Source organism: Archocentrus centrarchus, chromosome 7, assembly GCF_007364275.1.
Source record: "Archocentrus centrarchus isolate MPI-CPG fArcCen1 chromosome 7, fArcCen1, whole genome shotgun sequence".
In the NCBI taxonomy this organism is placed as follows: domain Eukaryota; kingdom Metazoa; phylum Chordata; class Actinopteri; order Cichliformes; family Cichlidae; genus Archocentrus; species Archocentrus centrarchus.
The window spans coordinates 535,081-559,269 of NC_044352.1; the positions used below are offsets into that span (position 1 = coordinate 535,081).

Below are 24,189 nucleotides of genomic sequence, written 5' to 3' on the forward strand. Positions count from 1 at the left end.
AGCCAGAGAGGCACGACAGACGGCTGGCCGCGTACATTGGCGCCATCTTGATAGTGGTTTCATTACATACATGCACCTGCCAGAGGCGCACACCTGATTAAACTGCATCATGTGATGCATGGTTGCTACAATAGAAGTCCTGCCCCTTCTTGATTTTGATTGGTTGATGAGAGGGCAGTGACAGTGATGATGGTGGGAATAAACTGTGACTGTGCTCTGGGGGGTGAGCAGCTCCTCACAGACATTCTGTGCTAATTAATGTAACCTCTGATCTGTTCTGCAGGTCAGAATCAGTCTCAGGTGCTTCATGAAGGTGTTACAGGTGTGTGTGATGATTTGACTGAACTCTTTGTGTTTCATCTTTCTCAGATACACCAAGATGAAAACAGCCACAAACATCTACATCTTTAACCTGGCGCTGGCTGACTCTCTCTTTCTGGCTACGCTACCTTTCCAGGTATGATGTCATCTGCACCTGTGTAAACTCTGTTGGTTAGCGACCTGTATCTATTTCTTTACTAGACAGTCTTTGGGAAATGCAAAGCCACTGTCATGGGCTGGTGGCCCAGTGTTTTGTGTTCTCTTGGTTCTATTTCAGTTATTTCTCTGATTATCTTTATTAGTTCTCTTTTGTATTCTTGTTTATTTCTAGTCTCTTGTGTTTCCCTATGTCAGGTCTGCGTCTCTGTCCAGTGTCTGTGTGCCAGTTCCCCGTATCAAGTCTGCGTGTACCTTGTTTAGTCACTTCCTGTTTTATTTTGACAGTCTTGTGCTCCTCGTGCTTTGTGTTTAGTTTTGCTTCCCCTGTTGTTAGTTTCATTTGCTTCACCTGCTGTGCCCTGCTGTTTCCTCTTGCCCTGATTACCTGATGTGTATTTAAGCCCTCAGTTTTCATCTGTACTTTTTTGCGTCGTCTTCAGTGTTCCCTCGCTGTGTGTGTCCCAGCACCATTGTTTTGTATTTACTTTTGGCACCTGTCCAGCTCCAGTTTAGCTGAGTTTATGGTTTCTTGTGTTTTCTTAATAAAATTACCTTTAAGTTCTATTTTGTCTGAGTCTGCATCCTGGGGTCCAATCCTGCACACATTTGTCAAACAAGTGGGATTTTTCCCTGGCAAATTCCACATGCGTTTGGTTAACGGATTTTTCACATGATCTAAACTTCTGACGGTACGCTTCGGGAACCAGTTCATATGCGCGCAGAATAGTGGTCTTAACAAGGTCATAATCTAGGCTATCATCTATGGATAGGCTTGCACATACCTCTTGCGCTTTTCCCACCAGTTTGCATTGCAACAGCAGACTCCACACGTCTCTAGGCCATCGCAGTGTAGTCGCGATGCGTTCAAAAGCGCTAAAGTAGGAATCCACTTCACTCTCCCTAAAAGGTGGCACTAATGCAGTGTTTTTGCTGGCACTGAATTGCTCAGGGACAGCTGCAGAAAAAGGGACACTTACAGGTGTGGAAGTGGCATCGGAATGCCGTGAAGGCTCCATCTCCATGGCTCGCAACCAAAGATGCATCAACTCAACCTCCTTAACCTTCGTTTGGAGCTCCACCTCCTTCAACTGCAATGTTAACCGCAAGTCCTCGGTGCCCATACCTGCTTGCAAAAGGCTGGCAGGGCCCGTGGCGGTACCCAGACTGGTCTCGAAAGCCTCCCCACCAGCCGCCACCTGTCCGCTGGCAGCCGGTGCGGCAGCCTCCGCCCCCCCCTTCCGCCTTCAACCCCAGGGAAACACCCCCCTCCTTTGACAGGCCGACAATCCCCCGCTTAACCAGCTGCTCAGACAAACACTGCTTCATCTCTGCCACACGAGCGTTTAACGGCAACGCCACATTAAACAAATTCACCACAACAACAAATCTGCCTTTGTGCACCGCTCCAACATATCGAGGGTGGGCTGTTGCGCAAAGCTATCCATATCAAACGACATCGCACCAGCCTACAACAAAAACCAATACCCAACCACCGCCCCCACCAAAAGAAAAAAACCACCAAGCAAAAAGCACCAACACACCGGCACCCCCAAAAGAAAACAAACAAACAGACGAGCCCCCACTTGATGTTACGCCCCCGGTCTAGGGCTAGGGCATAACACCAAAAGCTAGACAGGCGGCACCCCTTGCCTCAGCCCCCAAAACACCACGCATCACAGGCGAGTCAGACATCCATGTGCAATTTATTGCATGTGCGACAACATTGGCTCAGGGGTGAGCCAAGGCCAAAACAACAAACAAAACAGCTAACCCAAGGGAGAAAAACTACCTAAACCCTACCCAAACAAAACAAACAAATGACAGTTGCTACCCCTAACTCCCTAATCAAAAAACAGGAGAAACAATCCCAAAACAAAAATGGCAGCTCACCCCTTCCGCTTCGCACCTAAAACACATAAAAGAACAACACAATAGTCTGCACTGCGACTAGGTGGTTGAGGCAAGGTCCGGCGCACAACATGCTCAGCTTGGGCCGCGTTCCCGGGATGTCAGTCGCAAAGAGCTTTTGAGCTCTCAGCTGGTCATCAGCTGGTCATCAGCTGATTCCCGGAGCCAATCGCCAAGCGCCCGATGGAGCGCCAATACCCCCAGGACGTCCAATCGCCAGCGAAGGAGGCAGGGCCACTGAACACAGCAAAACCCCTGCGGAAACAGATACTTGAAACACAGACATATACACAAACAGTAACACACACCACTAACACTACGGCAGTGGCCGTAACACAGCTCAGCGTTCAACACAATCATCCCGGACATTCTCACCACCAAACTGCACACCCTGGGCCTCCCCCCTCTCACATGTTCCTGGATCAAGGATTTCTTAACCAACCGGCCCCAGACTGTGAGACATCTTTCCTCCACCCGCACACTGAGCACTGGCTCCCTACAGGGCTGTGTGCTGAGCCCCCCCCCGTACTGCCTCTACACCCATGACTGCAGTCCGGCCCACAATAACAACCTCATCGTCAAATTTACTGACGACACCACAGTGGTCGGTCTCATCTCAAAGGGAGATGAGGCAGCCTACAGAGAGGAGGTCCTGAATGACAGCCTGGTGTTCAGAGAACAACCTGGCACTGAACACCATGAAAACCAAAGAGATCATCATCGACTTCAGGAAGCACAGGACCCAGCTCCCCTCTACATCAACGGCAAGCGTGTGGAGAGGGTCCACACCTTCAGGTTTCTTGGTGTCCTCATCTCTGCTGATCTCTCTTGGTCAGATAAGAAGACTCAGCAGCGACTTCACTTCCTGAGGGTCCTTAGGAAGAACAACTTGGACTCAAACCTGCTGCTGACCTTCTACCGCTCATCCATTGAGAGCCTGCTGACCTACTGTATCACAGTATGGTAGGGCAGCTGCACTGAGGCAGACAGGGAGAGGTTTCAGAGGGTAGTCAAGACAGCACAGAGAATCGTTGGCTGCCCTCTCCCCTCCCTGATGGACATCTACACCTCCCGCTGCATCAGCAGAGCAGGAACATCATCAAGGACAGCTCACCCTGGCTTTGACTCTGACCTGCTGCCCTCTGGCAGGCGCTACAGGTGCATCAAAGCCAGAACAAACAGACTCAAGAACAGTTTCTTCGCCAGAGCAATCACCACCCTGAACTCTCACACTCACCCACTGTAACTGTGCAACACCCACTGTTGTGGCAGACTTAAGACGTAATTTCAAAGCCACTCACCGGTATTAGCAGCAGGCAAGAATGATGGGCTTGACTCGTTTGCACCGTTCTTACTTCTTACTCCAGTCAAAAAAGAATCAGGTCGTAGTTTTGAGCGTTTATTTCCACCATCTTGTTCATCCAGGTCACATTTCCATCCACATACATCCGAGCTTCTCTCAGATCAGACACACATGAAAATATCCCTACAATGATCCACGTTTTAGATGGTAGCTAAATAATAACAGCATCAATCTTTACCTACAGTTGCAGCACGGTCAAAAAACCTTTTTACACCGTACTTGGCTCTGCCGCTGATCCACACTTCTATTCTAACCTCTGTGTCCTAGTGAGCATGCGCAGAGCTTAGTTCAATAGCTAACTAAAAGAACAGAACAAATGGGTTTTACAGTTAAATCTAATGCCATTTAAGGCCTTACATGAGCAGTAACAGCAACAACCAACAATAACAAATGAAGAACACACTATACACCTACAAACTAAAGTTGCACCATCTTAAGTTCACATTGGCTCCTACATTTCCCGGCCCCTAATTGGGAGACAATATGGATGCCAATTACCAAAATAATAAACAAAGGAGCCCATAGTATACACATATGTACATTTTTACACCTTTGCACATATCAGTAGGTCTCATGAGAGTCCTTTAACGGTCCATTTCGCAGATAAGGCAGAGCTTTTCAACAGGTCTTTCCAGAGTGTTTGATTTTGTTTTGACTAACACTCTGCGAACAAATCCTTTTGCATCTGGAATGGTCTGAATGACTCTACCTAGGACCCAAGAGTTTCTTGGAGCAGAGTCATCAATAATCATTACTACATCTCCTGAAGAGAGATTTTGCTTCACTTGAGTCCATTTCTGACGTTCCTGTAGAGCTGGCAAGTATTCACGTACCCACCGCTTCCAGAATAGGTCGGCTAAGTACTGCACCTGCTTCCATCTTCTGTGCGAGTACAGATCCTCTTTTTTGAACAGTCCAGGTGGCAGCAAAGGCTGCCTTTTCAGTAACAGTAGGTGATTAGGGGTTAAAGCTTCAAGGTCATTCAGGTCCTCAGAAGATGTTGTTATTGGTCTGTCATTTATTATCGCTTCCACTTCACATAGAAGTGTTTGCAGGGATTCATCATCCATAGTCTGTTCTTTGAGTACAGCTTTCAGAATTTTTCTCACTGACCGTATTTGTCTTTCCCAACTCCCGCCAAAATGAGAACCTGTTGGAGGATTGAAAATCCATTCTACTTCCCTTTGCCGAAGTGTATGTTGTATTTTGTTTTGATTCCAGTGTCGCATGGCGTCACGAAGTTCCCGTTCTGCAGCAACAAAATTTGTGCCGTTATCTGAACGAATGGTAGCAACTTGACCTCTCCTGCACATAAACCGCCTGATTGCATTTAGGCAGGAGTCTGTGTCCATTGTGTGAGCAATCTCTATATGCACAGCTCTTGTGGTCAGGCATGTGAAAAGTACTCCATACCTCTTCACTGTTGAGCGTCCTCTTTTAACCAAAAATGGCCCAAAGTAGTCTGTGCCAACATGTGTGAATGGTGGCTCATCTGGCTGAAGTCTATCTTTGGGCAGGTCGGCCATTTTTTGTTCTTGTCCTTTGGCTCTGACCTTTCTGCAGATGGTACATTTTGAGAGAAATTTCCTTGTGATAGAATTTGCAGTGGGGATCCAAAACTTTTGGCGTAGCTGAGACAACATATAGTTTCTTCCACAGTGTCCAATCCTTTCATGAATGTCTCTCAGTATCAGGGTGGCAATATGGGAGTCCTTTGGTATAATAACTGGGTGCATGGCCTCTGCTGGCATACAAGACCTACTGAGGCGACCTCCTACACGCAACAACCCATCTTGAAGCACTGGATCCAACTTATACAGGGGACTGCTTTTCTTTAAGTTATGGTTTCCCCTTTTCAAACTTGAGACTTCATCTTGAAAATGTTGGTTTTGACAGAACTTGATTATTTCGTGCTCAGCTCCTTTTACATCTTTGACGGTTAGACCTCCTTTAACTGTTGTTGTTATACAGCTTTGCATTTGGTCTACAGTCTGCTGTCTCTCTTGGTCAGTTTGAATGCAACCGTCTTTTGCATGTAGTTCCTTTCTCCTTTTCCTGATTTGCATAAGCATTTCCTTGAACCTTAACATCCTTGCCATGGCCTTTTTTAGTTTATACCAGCTAGAGTAGTGGTGAATGAGTTTGTTCACAGAATCTGTGCTTTCAGTTGCATCGATGAGGTTTGTGATGACTGGCCTTTTCATCTCGATGTCATCCCCAGTGATCTCCAGATGTTGTGGTTTCTGTGGCCACAGACACTTTGGTTCTTGAAAAAACAATGGACCTTGAATCCAACAAAGGTTGCTCATTAGTTTGGCTGCTGTTTGGCCTCTTGATGCATAGTCGGCTGGATTTTGTGTTGTGCTGACATAACTCCATTGTTTTGGCTTAGTCAGTTCCCGAATAGTGATAATCCTGTTGGCAACAAACGTCTTGAATCGGCGAGTGTTGTTTTCAATGTACTTCAAGACGGTTGTACTGTCTGTCCAGTATGCCGACTCCTGTAGTTCCATTTGAACCTCTTTCTTCAGCACTTTGTCAATGGTCACAGCTACCACTGCCGCTGTCAACTCCATTCGTGGGATTGTCATTTGTTTTAAGGGAGCAACCCTCGACTTTCCCAACATGAATGCGCAGTGCACTCTTCCTTCGTTATTTGTCAATCTGAGGTATGAGACAGTCCCATATCCGCTCTCACTTGCATCTGCAAAATGATGGAGTTGGGCTGTTGCAACATCCCCGAATCCTGCTGGTTTTAAACATCTGTTTACAGTGAAAGTAGACAGCTGTTTCAGGTCATTTAACCACGCAAACCACTTCTGGGCGAACATGTCTGGAACAGGCTCATCCCAGTTGAGTTTTTCTTTGATCAACTGTTGCAGCAATGTTTTTGCGGGAAGCGTGAAGGGAGACAGGAATCCTAAAGGGTCATAAATGGAACTTATGGTAGACAGAATCCCTCGTCTAGTACTTGGTTTACTTTGTACCATGATCCTGAACCTGAATGAGTCGGATTCTATGCACCACAGAACTCCAAGCGCTCTTTCAATTGGAAGCTCATCTTTACTCAAGTCGACAGCTCTTACTTCCTTAGCTCGCTCGTCTTCTGGTAGAGAAGCCAAAAACTCTCTACTGTTGCTCATCCATTTGGTTAGGTTGAATCCTCCTGAGGCACACAACGCTTTGAGGTCTTTGTACAAGGAAATGGCTTGAGCTGCATGCTTAACAGATGTCAAACAATCATCAATGTAGAAATTGTTGAGAATTGTATCCACAGCCTCAGACGATGCCTTGATACTGTTGTCCTGGGCCGTCTTCCTTAGAGCATAATTTGCACAAGTCGGGGAGGATTTAGCACCGAATAAGTGCACAGTCATTTTATATTCCACCATGTCCTGCTCGATATCTCCCTCAGGCCACCAAAGGAAGCGCATGAGGTTGGTGTCACTTTCAGGGACCTTTACTTGGTAGTACATTGCTTCAATGTCGGCTATGATCGCAATTTCCTCTTTCCTGAAGCGTGTTAGCACTCCAACCAGGGAGTTTGCAAGATCTGGACCCTGCAAGAGTTCACCATTTAGTGACGTACCTTGAAAGCTTGCGCTGCAGTCAAAGACCACTCGTAACTTTCCTTTTTGTGGATGGTAGACACCATGATGTGGGACGTACCAAACTTTACCATCCTGGCAGTCTAGCTGGGTTTCTGGGATTTTGACAGCATAACCTTTTGCGATCATATCCTTCATGAAGTCACAGTATTCCCGACGGAAGACAGAATTCTTTTTGAATTTCCTTTACAGTGTTAGAGCTCTTTGCACTGTGACACTGTGGTTATTGGGCATTGTGACAGCAGCTTTCCTTGTTGGTAGCCCAATGACATAATGACCATCGGCATGATATGTAGAGCTTCTCACGCAGTTCATGAACTGCTGATCCTCCTGAGACATTTCCACCTTATCATCACACAGATGCTCTGGAAAATCCAGATTATATTGCTTTAGCAAAAGTTGCTCTAAATTCTCCACTGAAATACGATTTACTGTAGCTTGTGAATGTCCACAGTGTTCTGAGTCCGTGTATGTGTGATCTCTAAGTGGACCATTGACTGTCCATCCAAGAGCAGTTTTGACTGCATATGGCCCATCACTTCTACTGTTAATCACTTGCCATGGTTCTAATGCTTTGTGCACATTGCTTCCAATGAGAAGCCCAACATCTGCATTAATGCTGGGTATTCTGACTTCGCTGAGGTACGGCCATTTTTCTATATCCTCTTGTGATGGAATGTTTCCTGGTGACACAGGGATGCTTTTCTGTGTGTATACTTTAGGCAAATCGATGAAGTCATTGCTATTAATCCCACTTACTTCCAAGTCTGTGAGCAAATAGCTTTCCACATGATGCTTGGGACCCATGGTTTTCAACTCCAGCGTCGTCCGTCTGCCCTGCAGGTTCAACTGTAGGGCAAGTGCATCGGTGCAAAATGTTGCAGAGCTACCTGGGTCCATAAAGGCATAAGTCTCCACTACCTTGTTGCCTTTCTTTGATTTCACCTGCACTGGTACGATAGAGAGGATGCAGCCATCTCCCGCCCCAGTATATGCACTTGTTTCAATGTTTGCAGCTACTGACCCACTTGTAGTTGCTGGATGTATGGCAGCACCTTCCTGCACCTTTTCCTCAGTCTCTTTGTCACTAGTTGAGCTACTTTGTTTAGCAAAGTGTAGCATGCTAGGATGTTTAAGAGCACAAATGTTACATGTCATTCTTTTTTTTACAGTCTTTGCTTACATGGCCTTTAATTAAGCAGCTAAAGCACAGACCTGCTTTCTTGAGGAACTCGATTTTCTCCTTGTGTGGACTTTCACCCATCTTTCGACACTCTTCTAAAGTATGATTTCTTTCACAGAACACACATGGTTTGCTGAAAGCACTGCTAAGATGTGTCGTTTCACCTTTTGATTTTTGCATGGTAAGTCCTTCATTCTTAACTGGAGTAGCATTAGTTGCGAAGCTGGTACCTTTCTTTCCTTCTGGTTTTGACCGTAGCCTAATGTCAAGCTTCGCTTTGTCTTTCCTTTCAGCAGCTGTACTCTCTAGCAAGTTGCCGAATAGCGGATCCATCATGACTTTAGCTTGCTTATCCACAAATTTGACAAGATCAGCAAACTTGGCTCTGCTTCCTCGCAGCTCTTGTATCTCGTATGTGTGACCCCTCCACTTCTCCATGAGTTTGTATGGCAACTTTGACACTACCACTCTCATATTGGTGGGATTGTCCAGCTCATCCATAAATTCAACATCCTCCATGGTGTTGCGACAGCTCAGGAGAAACAATGAGAAGGCACTGAGAGCTTTTCCATCTTCTGGCTTGATTTTAGGCCATTTAAAAGCCTTTTCCATTAAAGCTGAAGCAATTTTAACTTCATTTCCATAGTGATCACTAAGGAGTTTCCGTGCCTCATGATAGCCACGATGTGCTGGCATATGTTGGCAGCTTTTAACTAAATCCCTTGGATCACCCCTAGTATATTGCTCCAGAAAATACAACTTATCTGCCTCACTGTCAGCTCTGGCGTCAATAGCATGATCAAATGCCTTTAGAAAGGACTGGAATTCCAGTGGATCTCCACAGAACAAGGGAATGTCTCTTTGAGGCAGGCGGGACAGCTGCTGGTTTCTCACAAGCAACTCTGTAATGTCATTTTGACGTTTCATCACTTTGAACAACTCACTTGTGTCTCTATTATGTTGAAGTGGCTCAGCTGCAGGTAATGAGTTTGACCTTTGCTCCACAGATGACTTTGGTCTAACTGCCGGGGTGTTAGTTGAATGCATTGGCCAGTCTTGGTATCCCCGTCTGGGTGGTGATGCCTCATACCTGTGCTGACCTTCATCTTCGTCCAGATGACTTGACTGTAATACTGCGGCTGCGGCACCAAGCTGTAATTGAGGTGATTCATGCTCAGAATATATTTTAAGCCGTGCGGCAGAAGCCGCCAGTTCTGTTTGAATCGCCAGTTGTTCTTTGTCTGCATTTAACTGGGCTTCTTTCAGTGCAAGTGCCTTCTTTTCCTTTAATGCTGCTGCTTTTGCCATGAGCGCTGCTCTATTGGCCTCCTCTTTCAGACGTATTGCTGAAGAAGATGCATGTGAACTTGCTTGACTACTGCGACTGGAAGACTTGCCAGATTTTTGCTTTGCAGAAACATTCGAAACACTGTCCCTAGGAGTGACTTCCTTTTGACTTGTCTTTACCAAGTCTCTATGCAGTTTTGCTTCCTCAATCCAAGTCTCTACTCTTTTCATGAAGTCTTGACAGTTGGATACTTTGGGCTCAAACCAGAATGTTTGGTCGGCCTCGCTTTCCTCTTCTTTCAAATAAAGTTTCACTGACTGGTTCAGTTCGGTGAATTCCTCATACAATTTTTTGTAACTCTTTATTTCCTTTTGCTCAATATGTATCAGATTATCTTCATCTTCCATAAGGCGCTCTATTTGGTTGGATTTTGTAGTCAACAGTCTTAGTTTAGATCGTCTTGCAGTGATAAACTGATGCAGTTTTTCCTCAAACCTCTTTTCTGTGGGCACGACTGCCCTCTTCTGGTCATCATCGGTAACTGCAATTTCCGCATCCTCGTTTTGCGGGTCCGCCATTGCGGTTACAATGTTTCAATAATGTCGTGACCGATTGCAGCGGTAGAAGCGATAAATTAACCACTTAGCTTTAACACAAGGAAACGATTTCCATGGTTATCCAGATTAATATTAAGCGAATCAAGGCTTTCTGTATTTTCACCGCGTCGTCCCACAAAGCGGTATAATCCGTTTGGGCTCTGTCTAATTCCTGATCGCTCATGTCCGCAACATGGTCGCACAAAGATGCCAGAGAAAAAGGGTTTTTTGACTTAATGTTGTGGCAGACTTAAGACGTAATTTCAAAGCCACTCACCGGTATTAGCAGCAGGCAAGAATGATGGGCTTGACTCGTTTGCACCGTTCTTACTTCTTACTCCAGTCAAAAAAGAATCAGGTCGTAGTTTTGAGCGTTTATTTCCACCATCTTGTTCATCCAGGTCACATTTCCATCCACATACATCCGAGCTTCTCTCAGATCAGACACACATGAAAATATCCCTACAATGATCCACGTTTTAGATGGTAGCTAAATAATAACAGCATCAATCTTTACCTACAGTTGCAGCACGGTCAAAAAACCTTTTTACACCGTACTTGGCTCTGCCGCTGATCCACACTTCTATTCTAACCTCTGTGTCCTAGTGAGCATGCGCAGAGCTTAGTTCAATAGCTAACTAAAAGAACAGAACAAATGGGTTTTACAGTTAAATCTAATGCCATTTAAGGCCTTACATGAGCAGTAACAGCAACAACCAACAATAACAAATGAAGAACACACTATACACCTACAAACTAAAGTTGCACCATCTTAAGTTCACATTGGCTCCTACACCCACATCTCTGTGCAATATTATATTATTCATACTGAACAATATCTAACATTCCTATATTGTGTAATATCCAGTATTCATTCATTAGTGCAATATTCATTCACCAAGTGCAATATTCATCATCTTCATTATTATATGTATACACTTATTTACTTTTCTTACAATGTACAGATGCACCAATATATGTATATATTTTTATACATTCTATTTTTTGTATATTTTATACATTGTTTATTTTCTGTATATTTCTTGATTATACTAGATTATAATATTTTTATTTTTATTTTAGAGAGTTTGACTTTCTATTGCATGGCACTGAACAGGAGTGGCCCTCCAATCTCATTGTACATCCTGTATAATGACAATAAAGGCATTCTATTCTATTCTATTCTATTCTATTCTATTCTATTCTCTTGTGTGTTTTGTGGAACTTTGAACCCTGATGTGAGGAGTGAGGGGTGGTTAGCACCAACAAGCCGAGTTCTTTCTGTGTGGGGTTTACGTGGTCTTGACATGTCTGTGTGGGTTCTATCTGGGTTCTCCAACTTCCTCCCATAGTCCAAAGACATGCTCAGTGGGTTACCTGGTGAATCTTAAATGAGCGTATGTGTGAATGTGAGTGTGATAGACTGTTCAGGTGTACCGCACCTTTCACACGCCGCACCCCAGCAGCTCGCAGCTCCCGCGTTTATGTTTCTGTTTTCTTGTTTTTACTCGTTTTTACATTCACCACATCACTGGGAGCTCAGATACTATACAGCCGGTCTGAACTGTGGAACAGTGGGGTACAGTTTGGACTCCATACACCACCTGAACTGGACTTTATTCCACCAGAGTTGCTATGGACTCCAGTGCCCATGATGACCATCCACCCTATGCTGACAAAGCGACGGAGGAGACACCGTAAACAGAAGAGGGGTAAGAGAGCTGGCATACGTGTTAGGCTACAAGCTAACTCCTACAGATCAGCGCTCCCCAGTCTCTTCCTTGCCAACGTCAGGTCTCTGACCAACAAAATCGACGAGATGCATCTGAGGATTATCTCGCGCTGGATGAACAGCTGTGTGACCGTTATCACAGAGACATGGTTGGACGACAACATCCCGGACGCAGCAGTGGAGTTAACGGGGCGCTGTCTGTTCTGGGCGGATAGGACTGCAGCTTTGGGTAAGAGCAGATGTGGAGGTTTGGCGCTGTATGTATACAATGCCTGGTGTACTGTCACACACCCTGTCGGTACATCCTGCTCTCCTGATCTGGAATACCTGGCGGTGAAATGCAGACCCTTCAAGCTGGTGAGAGAACTCTGGTCCATAGTAATCGTGGCTGTCTACATATCACCGCAGGCTAATGCTAAGTCAGCTTTAGAGGAGTTGTACTGCCTGATCAGCGAGCAGATGCACGCCAACCCAGAGGCAGCCGTGATTGTGGCGGGGGACTTTAACCATACTGAACTGAAGGCTGTGTTTCCCAAATTTCACAAGTTCATAAACCTTCCCACCAGAGACACTAACATTTTGGACCAGGTTTACTGTAACATCCCAGGTGCTTACAAGGCTGCAGCAGCCCCACACCTGGGCATGTCTGACCACATCTCAGTGGAGCTGATTCCTGCCTATAAGCCTCTGGCCTGCAGAACAAAGCCAACCACCAGGACAGTGCAGGTTTGAACTGAGGATGCCTCCTCTGCACTTCAAGACTGCTTCGAACACACAGACTGGAGTGTGTTCAGGGTAGGGGCAGACCTGGAGGAGTATACATTGTCTGTACCATCTTATATTCAGTTCTGCACTGATGATGTTCTCCCTGTCAAGGCCATCAAAGAGTTTCCCAACCAGAAACCATGGCTGAACAGCAGAGTATGGCCCCTGCTGAAAGCCCGGGACACTGCCTGTAGGTCTGGAGATAGGCTGGCTTATAGCAGGGCCTGATCAGAACTGAAGAAAGGAATTAAGCAGGCCAAGCTCCAATACAAGCAGCACATCAAGGAACACTTCAATGGCAACAACCCCCGGAATATGTGGAGGGGCATCAGGACCTTGACAGATTATAAAAACAGCAGCCAACTGGCCAGCCACGACCCCACCTTGCCTGACACCTTAAACAGCTTCTTTGCACGCTTCGACAGGTTGGGCAGCAGAGAGGCTACGCATCTCCCTCAGCTGGAGGAGCAGCACCAGCCCCTTGTCCTGCAGCAGCACCAAGTGAAGTCCACCCTGAGGAGGATCAACACCCGCAAGGCTTCAGGACCGGACAAGGTGTCAGGCCGGACACTGAGAACGTGTGCTGACCAGCTATCAGGAGTGTTCCTGGACATTTTCAATCTGTACCTGCGGCTGACCATGGTTCCTGAGTGCCTCAAGTCCTTCATCATCATACCGGTACCCAAGAAGAAGACGTCCATCACCTGCCTGAATGATTACTGGCCAGTTGCTTTGACCCCGGTAATCATGAAGTGCTTCAAGCGGATCCTTCTGAGGTTTATTAGAGACTCCAACCCCGCAGACCTGGACAGCCTTCAGTTGGCCCACAGAGGGAATCGGTCAACAGAGGATGCTGTCTCCATCACCCTGCACACAGCCCTGACCCACCTGCAGCACCCCAACACCTACATCAGGATGCTATTTATAGACTTCAGCTCAGCATTTACCACCGTCATCCCAGACATGTGAGGTGGGTCTGCCTGTGTCACTGTGTCACTGGATCAGAGACTTCCTCACCAACAGGTCTCAGGTGGTGAGATTAGGTGAGGCAACATCGTCCCCACTGGTCCTTAACACAGACACGCCGCAGGGCTGTGTGCTCAGTCCAGCCCTCTTCACCCTGTTCACACACGACTGGGTTGCCACCCACCCCACGAACACAGTGGTGAAGTACGCGGACGACACCACAGTAGTGGGTCTCATTTCAGACAACAATGAGACCCACTACAGAGAGGAGATCCAGCAGCTCACCCAGTGATGTTCAGCCAACAACCTGGTGCTGAACCCAGGAAAGACCAAGGAGGTCATTGTGGACTTTAGGAGGTCCAGGAAGACGGACCACATCCCCCTCCTCATAGATGGAGAGGCAGTGGAGCGTGTGGAAAACATGAAGTTCCTGGGCCTCCACATCACATCTGACCTTTCCTGCTCCACCAACTCCTCCCACCTGGTGAAGAAGGCACAACAAAGACTCTTCTTCCTCAGGAAACTGAAGTGGGCTGGACTCTCCTCTCAGCTGCTCGTGAACTTCTACCAGGCGACAACTGAAAGTGTGCTCTGCCTTAATGTGACGGTGTGGTGTGGCAGCTGCACGGCACTGGAGAGGAAACAACTGGCCCGGGTGGTAAGAACAGCACAGGGCATTGTGGGCTGCCCCCTCCCAGACCTGGACTCTATATATGCAGGCCGGGTCAAAAAGAGAGCCAGAGCCATCGTCACGGACCCCGGCCACCCGGGCCACAGACTGTTTGCACCACTTCCATCAGGAAAGCAGTACAGCAGCATACGGACTACCACCAACCGACTGAGGAAAAGTTTCTTCCCTAGAGCTGTCAGAGCCATCAACCCCCTCGCCCCCCACAGCACCACACACAAACCTCACACACATCATTTCCCTGCGGTTACTCACACTCAAACACCAACCCCCACCAGCAACGCTCACCCCCCCACTACAGCCACATAATGCACTTGCAGTCACACACCCCCACCCCCCCTGCTGCCACACACCTACTCCCCTCTGCAGTTGCACACATAATCCCTCCCACTCAATAAGGGGGAGGCTGGAAATTACTTCCTTCCTGCACTATTCTGCACATTTTAATTTATTCTAACTTATTGTGTATTTTACTATTGTTTTTGTTTATGTATAGTGTATATATGTCTTTTTAAATGGTAGCTGCAATGGAAATTTCACTGAACATTCAGTGACAATAAAGCCAACAAAGTCCAATCCAATCCAGTCCAGTGCCAGCTGAGAAATGGAAGGATGCGTAGATTTCTAACTTGTGGGGTTTTGACACTCAGACTCTGGTTTCTGGATGTTTCCAGGGCACTGATGTGTACCTGGGCTTCTGGCCATTTGGGAACACCCTGTGCAAGGTGGTGGTATCCATTGACTACTACAACATGTTCACCAGTACCTTCACGCTGACAGTGATGAGCATGGACAGGTACGTGGCTGTCTGCCACCCTGTCAAAGCGCTGGACATGAGGACTCCTCACAAGGCCAAAGTAAGTGTGACATATTTACCTTTGAGTTTCATTCTCCTGAAACCACGGCTGATGGAAACAAGCGCTCCAGTGGAGTCTAACTTTTAGTCTGATGATAAATTGTGGTTGCTGTTGGAAACATACTGTAGATGTTATAAAAGACAGATACAGCCACTGTGATGTTACCCACTCATTCATGAAGTCTTGCTTTAAAGTGTTTCTCAGTCAGATTCACTCTTCACTTACTGTAGTATACATCTGTGACCAGTTATGAACCAGTGAGCATTCTCAGTTTTCTGGATCGTCCTGGTCATTAGAAAGAATGCAGGTTTAAAGAACTTCAGTTCCCAGAGACTGTTTTTAAAAGATCTTATCAGAATAATGGGGACGTGATTCACCTTAAAAATACTGACCATAAAGCTGTAAATTATTCCATTTCTTTCTTTTTATGTTAAATGTGTTCACACAGTTGTTGGAGAGACTTGTGGATCTCTTACTTCACCTCTGAACACAAGTAATTGGTTGCTGAGGGATTGATCTTCCTTACCAGCAGGATCTAAGGAAAAGATAATTGTGTTCAAATGTTCACGTCTTTATGTGTTCAGGTGGTGAATATCTGCGTCTGGGTGTTGGCTTCTGCCTTCGGTGTCCCAGCGATGGTCATGGGAAATGTAGAGGAGGAACAAGAGCATAACAGTAAGCAACACACACACACACACACACACACACACACACACACACACACATGCACACACATGCACAGAAAATCATTGTATCATTTCACCTCCTGAGGGACGCTGTAGGAGGCTCTACTCGGGTTTTCTCACTGTTGTTGAGCATTTGTTCTTCTGTGGGTTCAGGCTGTCTTCAGTGTCTCTTGATTTATTTACTTTATTAATGGTAGCAGGTCCTGGCTATGGGGAGCACAGATCATCCACTGCAGGCATCCTTGTTCTTCTTGCTAAAGGGCACTGCAGCTGTATGTGTTCAGTTTAGTACTGACCCCTGACGGCAGTGCGTGACACACCAGAATCAAAGTGTCTGAAGCAGGAGTGTCAAACTCAGTTTCACTGAGGACCACATGTCCTCCATGATGGTCTCACTGTGTCCACATAAAACCATCGACCAGTCAATAAACAGGAAAATGTTGTTTGGTGATCACCATCAACCGTTGCCAAGAGCGTTATATCTGTCACTGTAGGGCGTTAATTATATCACAACTCCAGAGCTGTATGGTAAATTTAATTATAATAAAAACAAGTGTGAAACATCTTTGTTAATGTAGTGAAGCTGTACCACATGGCCTTGATTTCTCCCATGAAAATGGCTGCAAATAAAATACAAAAAATTTCTAAGAAACATTCTCAGCTTCTGTGAAAACCTCTGACTCAGCTGTTTCCTCTGCTGTGATGAAACTACAGCTTTGAGATTTGGCTGCAGTAAAAAGGGAACTCTCACTTCTCATTTCCCTTCAGTGGTTTCTGAAGTGCAGCATCTGAGGTAAGTGGATTGGTAATGCTTTTCTGCTTTAACCAAGGAGACTTAGGGTTAGGTATCTTCAACATGCAGACTGCAGGAATTGAACTACCAGCCTTTCACTTAGTGGAAACCTGCTCCGCCTCTGGACCCACAGCCGCCTTGGAATGGGCTGAGTGTGAAAGTGAAGTTGTTGATTTACCAGTCAGCCTACATTCCTGCTCTCACTTGTGGCTACAAGCCGTGGGCAGGGACCACAAGAATGAGATGGAGGATGCAGCCAGTGGAAATGAGCTTCTTCCGAGGGTGTCTGGGAACACAGATTACTTTGTAGTAAGGAGTACACGAGCCTCTGTAAACACAATGTCTTCAGTCACTCATCTCTCCTGAGATTACCTTCAACATCAGCTTTTCTTTCTCTGTCATTCCACATTACCTTGCTTGTTAGCTAACCCATCTGTCTAAGTTTGACATTTAGACAGGAAGCAGGTTGTTGTGCAGATAAAAGTATGTGGGCCAAAATGACGAATCATTAAGAATCTAAAGTGATACAGAGGCTGGATTAAAAGGCTGTATTTGGCCCAATATGTCTGCACTGATCTGCACACATGAACCTTTAACACAGCCCTTGCAGTCAGTATCACTGCACGGACTCCACCTTCAGCAATTCTACTGCACTACCATAAATATTAACCCTAATTTAAAATGCAATATCACATAGTTGTACATACTGCTGCCCAGAGAGGGTGTGAGGTGTCTTACTGTGAGCAGGTATGATAAGCTATCTGGTCCTTACTGCTTTTACTGCATGGTTGTTAAGCAATGCCAGTGTGTTTTTATCACCACTTTCCCTGAATAATAAAGCAAATAATGCAGATATAAAATCCATCACAGGAGGCTTTAATTTAAAATGAGCCTCCACACATTAAACTCAGTGTCATACTGCTGCAGATCAAAAAAGATGCTGTTTCCAGCTTCTTGTTTTATTCATGAATGCACTGCAGTGTAGCACCTCTGCACCAATCATCTGTTAAACCACAGCCCTGCATCTCTGGGTAAACTCCTGTATCATTAATCACAGGTTTGTCAGCCAGGAGACCGAGGGAGCTTTGTGGTTTACACTTTGATTTTCACTTTTTCAGTTTCACTTTTGCTGTTTGGTTAGGTTTACAGTCACAGGGGAAAAGTCGGGTTCTATACAGTTTTTATAAATAAAGTCTTGAAAATAATCAGATTTTAGATATTAGACTTTGTTTTATTCAGGAGTAAAATGATCCAGTCTTACATCTTTGTAAGGAGGAAAGGTCTTTGATGATTAATAGATTCCATTCATCCATTTTCTTCCACTTATCCGGGGCCGGGTCACGGGGGCAGCATCCTAAGCAGACCTCCCTCTCCCCAGCCACCTCTACCAGCTCATCCGAGGAGACACTGAGGCATCCTATTCCAGCCAAGATATATATATAGTCTCTCCAGTGCATCTGCCCCTGGGCTTTCTTCTGGTATGCCATGCCTGGAACACCTCACTCAAGAGGCACCCAGGAGGCATCCTAATCAGATGCCTGGACCACCTCAACTGGCTCCTTTTGATGTGGAGGAGCAGCGGCTCTACTATACAATTGAATTCAATTTTATTTATATAGCGCCAAATCACAACAAACAGTTGCCTCAAGGCGCTTTGTATTGTGGGTAAAGACCCTACAATAATACAGAGAAAACCCAACAGTCAAAACGACCCCCTATGAGCAGCACTTGGTGACAGTGGGAATGAAAAACTCCCTTTAACAGGAAGAAACCTCCAGCAGAACCAGGCTCAGGGAGGGGGGGGCAGTCATCTGCCGGGGGGGGGCTGAGGGGAGAGAAAAGACATGCTGTGGAAGAGAGCCAGAGATTATTAACAATTAATGATTAAATGCAGAGTGGAGTATAAACAAAGTAAATAAGGTGAATGAAAAGAAACAGTGCATTATGTGAACCCCCCCAGCAGCCTAGGCCTATAGCAGCATAACTAATGGATGGTTCATTACTATGATCCCCTCCTGAATGGCTGCACTCCTCACCCTATCTCTAAAGGAGAGGCCAGCCACCCTTTGGAGGAAGCTCATTTTGTATCCACAATCTCATTCTTTCAGTCACTACCCAAAGCTCGTGACCATAGGCGAGGGTAGGGATGTAGATTGACCAGTAAATCGACAGCTTCGCGTTCACACTCAGCTCGCTCTTTACCACAACTGACCAGTGCAGCATCCGCATCACTGTAAACGCAGCCCCAATCCATCTATCAATCTCCCGTTCCCTTCTGAGCAGAGATGAGATTCTGAGGCCACCAAGGCGGAAGCCTTCAACCACTTGGCTACAGCTAGAAATTCTGTCCGTAAAAATTATGAACAGAATCTGTGACAAAGGGCAGCCCCGGTGGAGTACACTACCCACAGGAAATGTATTCCCAGCAATGCGAACCAAGCTCTCACTGCAGTTGTACAAGGACTGAATGGCCTGTAACAAAAGGCCCGACACTCCAAACTCCTGCAGCACCCCCCAGAGGATGCCCCAAGGGATGCAATCAACAGCCTTCTCCAAGTCTACAAAGCGCATATAGACTGGATGGGCAAACTTCCATGCACACTTGAATGTCCTTGAGAGAATAAAGCACTGGTTCAGCGTTCCGCAACCAGGATGCAAACCACATTGTTCCTCTTGAGTCCGAGTTCTACCTAATGGAGGCGCTCTCCTTTCCAGCACCCTGGCATGGAGGCTGAGGAGTGTGATCCCCCACAGTTGGAGCACACCCTCCGATCTCCCTTCTTAAAGATGGAGACCACCACCCCAGTATGCCAATCTAGTGGCAACACCCCAGATCTCCATGTGATGTTGCAGAGGTGTGTCACCCAAGACAGCTCTACAACATCCAGAACCTTCAGGAACTCAGGTTGACTCTAATCCACCCCAGGGGCCCTGCCACCAAGGAGTTATTTAACTGCCTCAGTGACTTCACCCCTAGTGATAGGCGAGTCGTTCCCCTTGTTCTCAGACTGTGGGATTAAAGAGGTCCTTGAAGTATTCCTTCTACCGCTCAACTATATCCTCAGTTGAAGTTGGCAACTCCCCATCCACATTATACACCATTTGGGTAGAGCTCCATCATGCTCTACTGAGTCACCTGATGGTTTGCCAGAATTGCTTCAAGGCAGTCCAAAAGTCTTTTTTCCATGGCCTCACCAAACTCCTCCCACACCCGAGTTTTGCTTCGGCCACTGCCCAAGCTGCATTTTGCTTGGCCTGCCAGCATTTGTCAGCTGCCTCTAAAGTCCCACAGGCCAACCAAGCCTGATGGGACTCCTTCATCTTGATGGCTCCCTTCATCTCCAGTGTTCACCATCTGGTTCAGAGATTACCACCATGACAGGCACCAACCACTTTGCAGCTATAGCTCCCTGCAGCAGCCTCAACAATGGAGGTATAGAACATGGTCCATTCAGACTCAATGTACTCAGCCTCCCTCGGAATGCTGTTTAAGATCTGCCGGACATGGGAGTTGAAGATCTCGCAGTCTGGGGCCGCTGCCAGGCATTCCCAGCACAACCTCACTATACGTTTAGGTGTGCCGGGTCTGTCCAGCATCCTCCCCCACCACCTGATCCAAATCATCACCAGGTGGTGATCAGTTGACAACTCAGCTCCTCTCTTCATCTGAGTGTCCAGAACATATGGCTGCAGATTTGATGATACAATTACAAAATGGATTATTGACCTGTGACCTAGGTAGTCCTGGTGCCACATGCACTTAGGGACATCCTTATGTTCAAATATGCTGTTCGTTATGGGAACCCACCCAGTGACTCCAAGAAGGGTGGGTACTCTGAACTGTCATTTGGCGCGTAAGCACAAACAACAGTCAGGACCAGTTCCATGGCCCGAAGGTGCAGGGAAAGGACCCTCTTGTTCACCAGTGAAAACTCAGAGGTAAATGCAGCAAGCCGTGGGGATACAAGTATACCCACTCCAGCACTCACCCTCTCACCAAGGGGAACTCCAGCCTAAAACTGAGTCCAGCCCCTCTCCAGCAGACTCGTTCCAGAGCCCAGGCTGGGTGTTGAGGTGAGCCCAACTATATCTAGCCGATAACTCTCAACCTCATGCACTAACACAGGCTTCTTCCCCAGGCTTCTTCCCTACCATAGAGGCGGCATTCCATGTCCTAAAAGGCAGTCGCAATAGCTGGGGATCGGTCCGCCAGGGCCTCTGCCCTTGGCTGCCGCCCGACACGCAAAGCATCTGACCAGTAAGATGCCCCCTACGGGTGGTGGGCCTACAGGAGGGTGGGCCCAGCCAGGCACCACGAGCTAATCCCCAGCCACCAGATGCTCTCCCTCGAGTTCTATCCACAGGCCTGGCTTCAGGGTGGGGCCCCAGTAATCCAATCACAGGCAGGGTAAATTGTTCCCTTGGTGTGTCTACCATCAGGGTTGTTGGAATCGCTCTTTGTCTGGAGCTTCGCCCAGGACTAATTTGCCTTGGAAGACCCTATCAGGCAACATAACTCCTGGGATCACTGGGACACACAAACACCTCCACTGTGACAAGGTGGTGATTCACAGAGGGGGTCAAAGGTGATTTAAAGGTGAAATTAGTCAGGTGTTTTCAGCCAGGTGTTTTTTATTTTTGAAGACCAGAAGCTGGAACCTAAAATGGAGCAATGGATAAGTTCAGCATCCTTAGTAACACTAACACTGACAAGCTTTGCTTTACCAGCCATTCTATGTTCCTACCCATACCACAAGCTGTGGGTAGAGACCAGAAGAATGGCATCGAAGATACAAGTGGCAGAAATGAGAAAGACGCTCAGAGTAGGTCCACTCCTGCTCCCCATCAAAAGGAAGCAGTTGAGGTGCTTAATCATCTGACCAGGAATATCTCTTGGGTGACTCTTCTTACAGGTTTTCTAAGCATGCTGGAAAAAGTTTCAGAGGCATCTCTAAAGAGTTTATTCTCCACCAATCAACACTCACACAAACTGTAGGACAATCACTGCATCATTGTCCTCCACCAACGAAGTTCACTCCATGAGCAAGTAGGCTGGTAACAGTCTGGAGGACCCAAAGTAACCTGAGGGAACCTGGTAGCAATAAGATCACCGCATCCTGTCTGCAGTTTGCTAAAGATCACGTAAACACACCTGAAGACTGTTCAAACAGTGTTTAGTGGATGGATGAGAACATACCAAGAAAGAAGGAAAATGCAGCTCAGCATCAGAAACATGATGGTTTAGGCATGTTTAACAGTGTTGGTGTCAGGATGGCCAGGATCAGGATAATAAATGGACTGGTTCTTATATAACACTTTTCTACTCTGAGCACTCAAAGCACTTTTTACAACACGCCTCATTCATACAAGCACTTCTTTCTACATCTAAATGCATTTTATCTAACATTCACACTCACTCATACTCCTACAGTTGCATCTTGGGGTTCAGTATCTTGCCCAAGGATACTTTAGCATGCAAACTGCAGCAGCCAGGGATTGAACCACCACCCTTCCGATTAGTGGGTGTCCTGCTCTACCTCCTGAAATACAACCACCCCAATTACATCAGCACAAGTTACAAATATAATGCCAGTGAGTCTATCACAAGCATCCATAGGAGATGGGCTGGGAGTGAGACCATAACCCTGCTTTGTCAAAGAAGTAAAGGACACCATGTGTACATCTGTGAGGGAGCTTTAACAAAATGTCAGTGTCTGAGGTCATGGAAATGAGAAGAGTTCAGAAAACTTTCTTTAGAGGTTAACTGTGCTGAGCTCAGCTTTGAGAACCATTCAAACTGTATTATTTTCTATATTATTTCATTCAGATGTGGCTGCAGATTCATTAAAGGTGGATGTAAAATTAATTTCAGTGCTAATTGTAACCTTTGCATAGGACATAGGTTTCCTAAGATGTGTCTTTTCAAACCAATGAATGGCCGAAAGCATGACATTTGAATCTGTTATCAGGCTGTAAATATCCATGAATGATAGCTTGTTTCTTCATGAGTGGAGGAGAGGTTGTTGATGACTTCGTATAAAAGCCCTACCACAGCTGATAATCCAAACTTTATTTGACTTTTCTCACCCTGATTTAGACCTTCCTGATAAGGTTTTGCTTCATATAAATCAATTATCTCTAAGCTATTTTTGATTGCTTATCTTTTTAATTTATCTCTCCTCAAATGCAATGAAATCTATCCATAAATTAAGTACCAGAGAGCATCACCTGAACTCCAATTATTATTAAACCCACTTTGTTCATTTCTAGGATGCACAGCTGAATCCTCTTTAATGACATGTCACTCACATGCCAAACACGTCCATGCTCCTTAACCTGCTCTCTGCTGCTCTTCATGAATAATGCGCTCAAATGGCATTTCTCACTTTGAGGTGCCGTTTACACAAAGCCGTTTTCACTGGAAATGGTGTCGTTTTGATGCGTTTCAGCCTTTCGTTTACACAGTGGCGTTTCAGAAAAGATCCGCTTTTACACGATGACATGTGAAACGATGGAAACGATGAAAACGATGTAGTTCCCATGCCAGGCCACAAGTTAGCGTTGGTTTTCTCTTTGCAAAGTTTGTTTATGCAAGACGCGCATGCGTGGAGTGACACAGTAGGTAGTGCGGCAAATTGTTCATTACTTACAAAACGGCCAATGTGAGAGGTTTTGTGTGGACTGACAATGAGGTTGGATCGCTGGTGCACGCAACGCTGAATTACAAAACGGTAAAAACACAAGAAAAGCTTAAGAAGCACTCGCGAATCCGCTAGTACTATCTATCAATTTGTGCGTGCACGAAAAACTGTGGCCGTTGCAACCATAGTGCGCATGTGCGAGTCGAGCATTTTCAAATCACCCCGGTTTCAAGTGTTTACACGAGAACGCAAGCCGGTGCATTTCTGAAACGCTCCACTCTGGACCCCGTTTCCGAAACACATCGTTTTCACTCTGTTGTCGTGTAAACGCAAGGCCGAAACGCATCAAAACGACGCCGTTTCAAAATGAAAACGGTCTCGTGTAAACGGCACCTTAGTGACCTTTAATGGAAATTCACTGGCCAGTGTGGAGAACCCTGGCTAAAGTTCTCATATCATTCATAGCCTTCTTTAAGTCTGATGTCATTCCGGGTCCAAATGCTCCTAAATAAACAGATATGGCATAAACAATGACTGTTTACTAATAAAGGTGATTGGAACGTACCTTATCAACTGCAGCTATTTCCGCTTCTCTGTCTCATTGGTAAAATGACAGCTGAGTGAGTTTTAATTTA

The 24,189-nt window shown here is 46.1% G+C and overlaps 1 protein-coding gene across 1 annotated transcript in view; it reads left to right on the forward strand.

The window, feature by feature from the left end:
• Positions 1–24,189, forward strand: part of oprl1 (opiate receptor-like 1) — a 136,782-nt gene that overhangs the window by 87,504 nt on the left and 25,089 nt on the right. Inside the window, exons 3-5 of the mRNA XM_030733402.1 lie at positions 370–457; positions 15,252–15,434; positions 16,019–16,109. Coding sequence (XP_030589262.1) covers positions 370–457; positions 15,252–15,434; positions 16,019–16,109 — 362 coding nt within the window. The remainder of the gene's footprint in view (positions 1–369; positions 458–15,251; positions 15,435–16,018; positions 16,110–24,189) is intronic.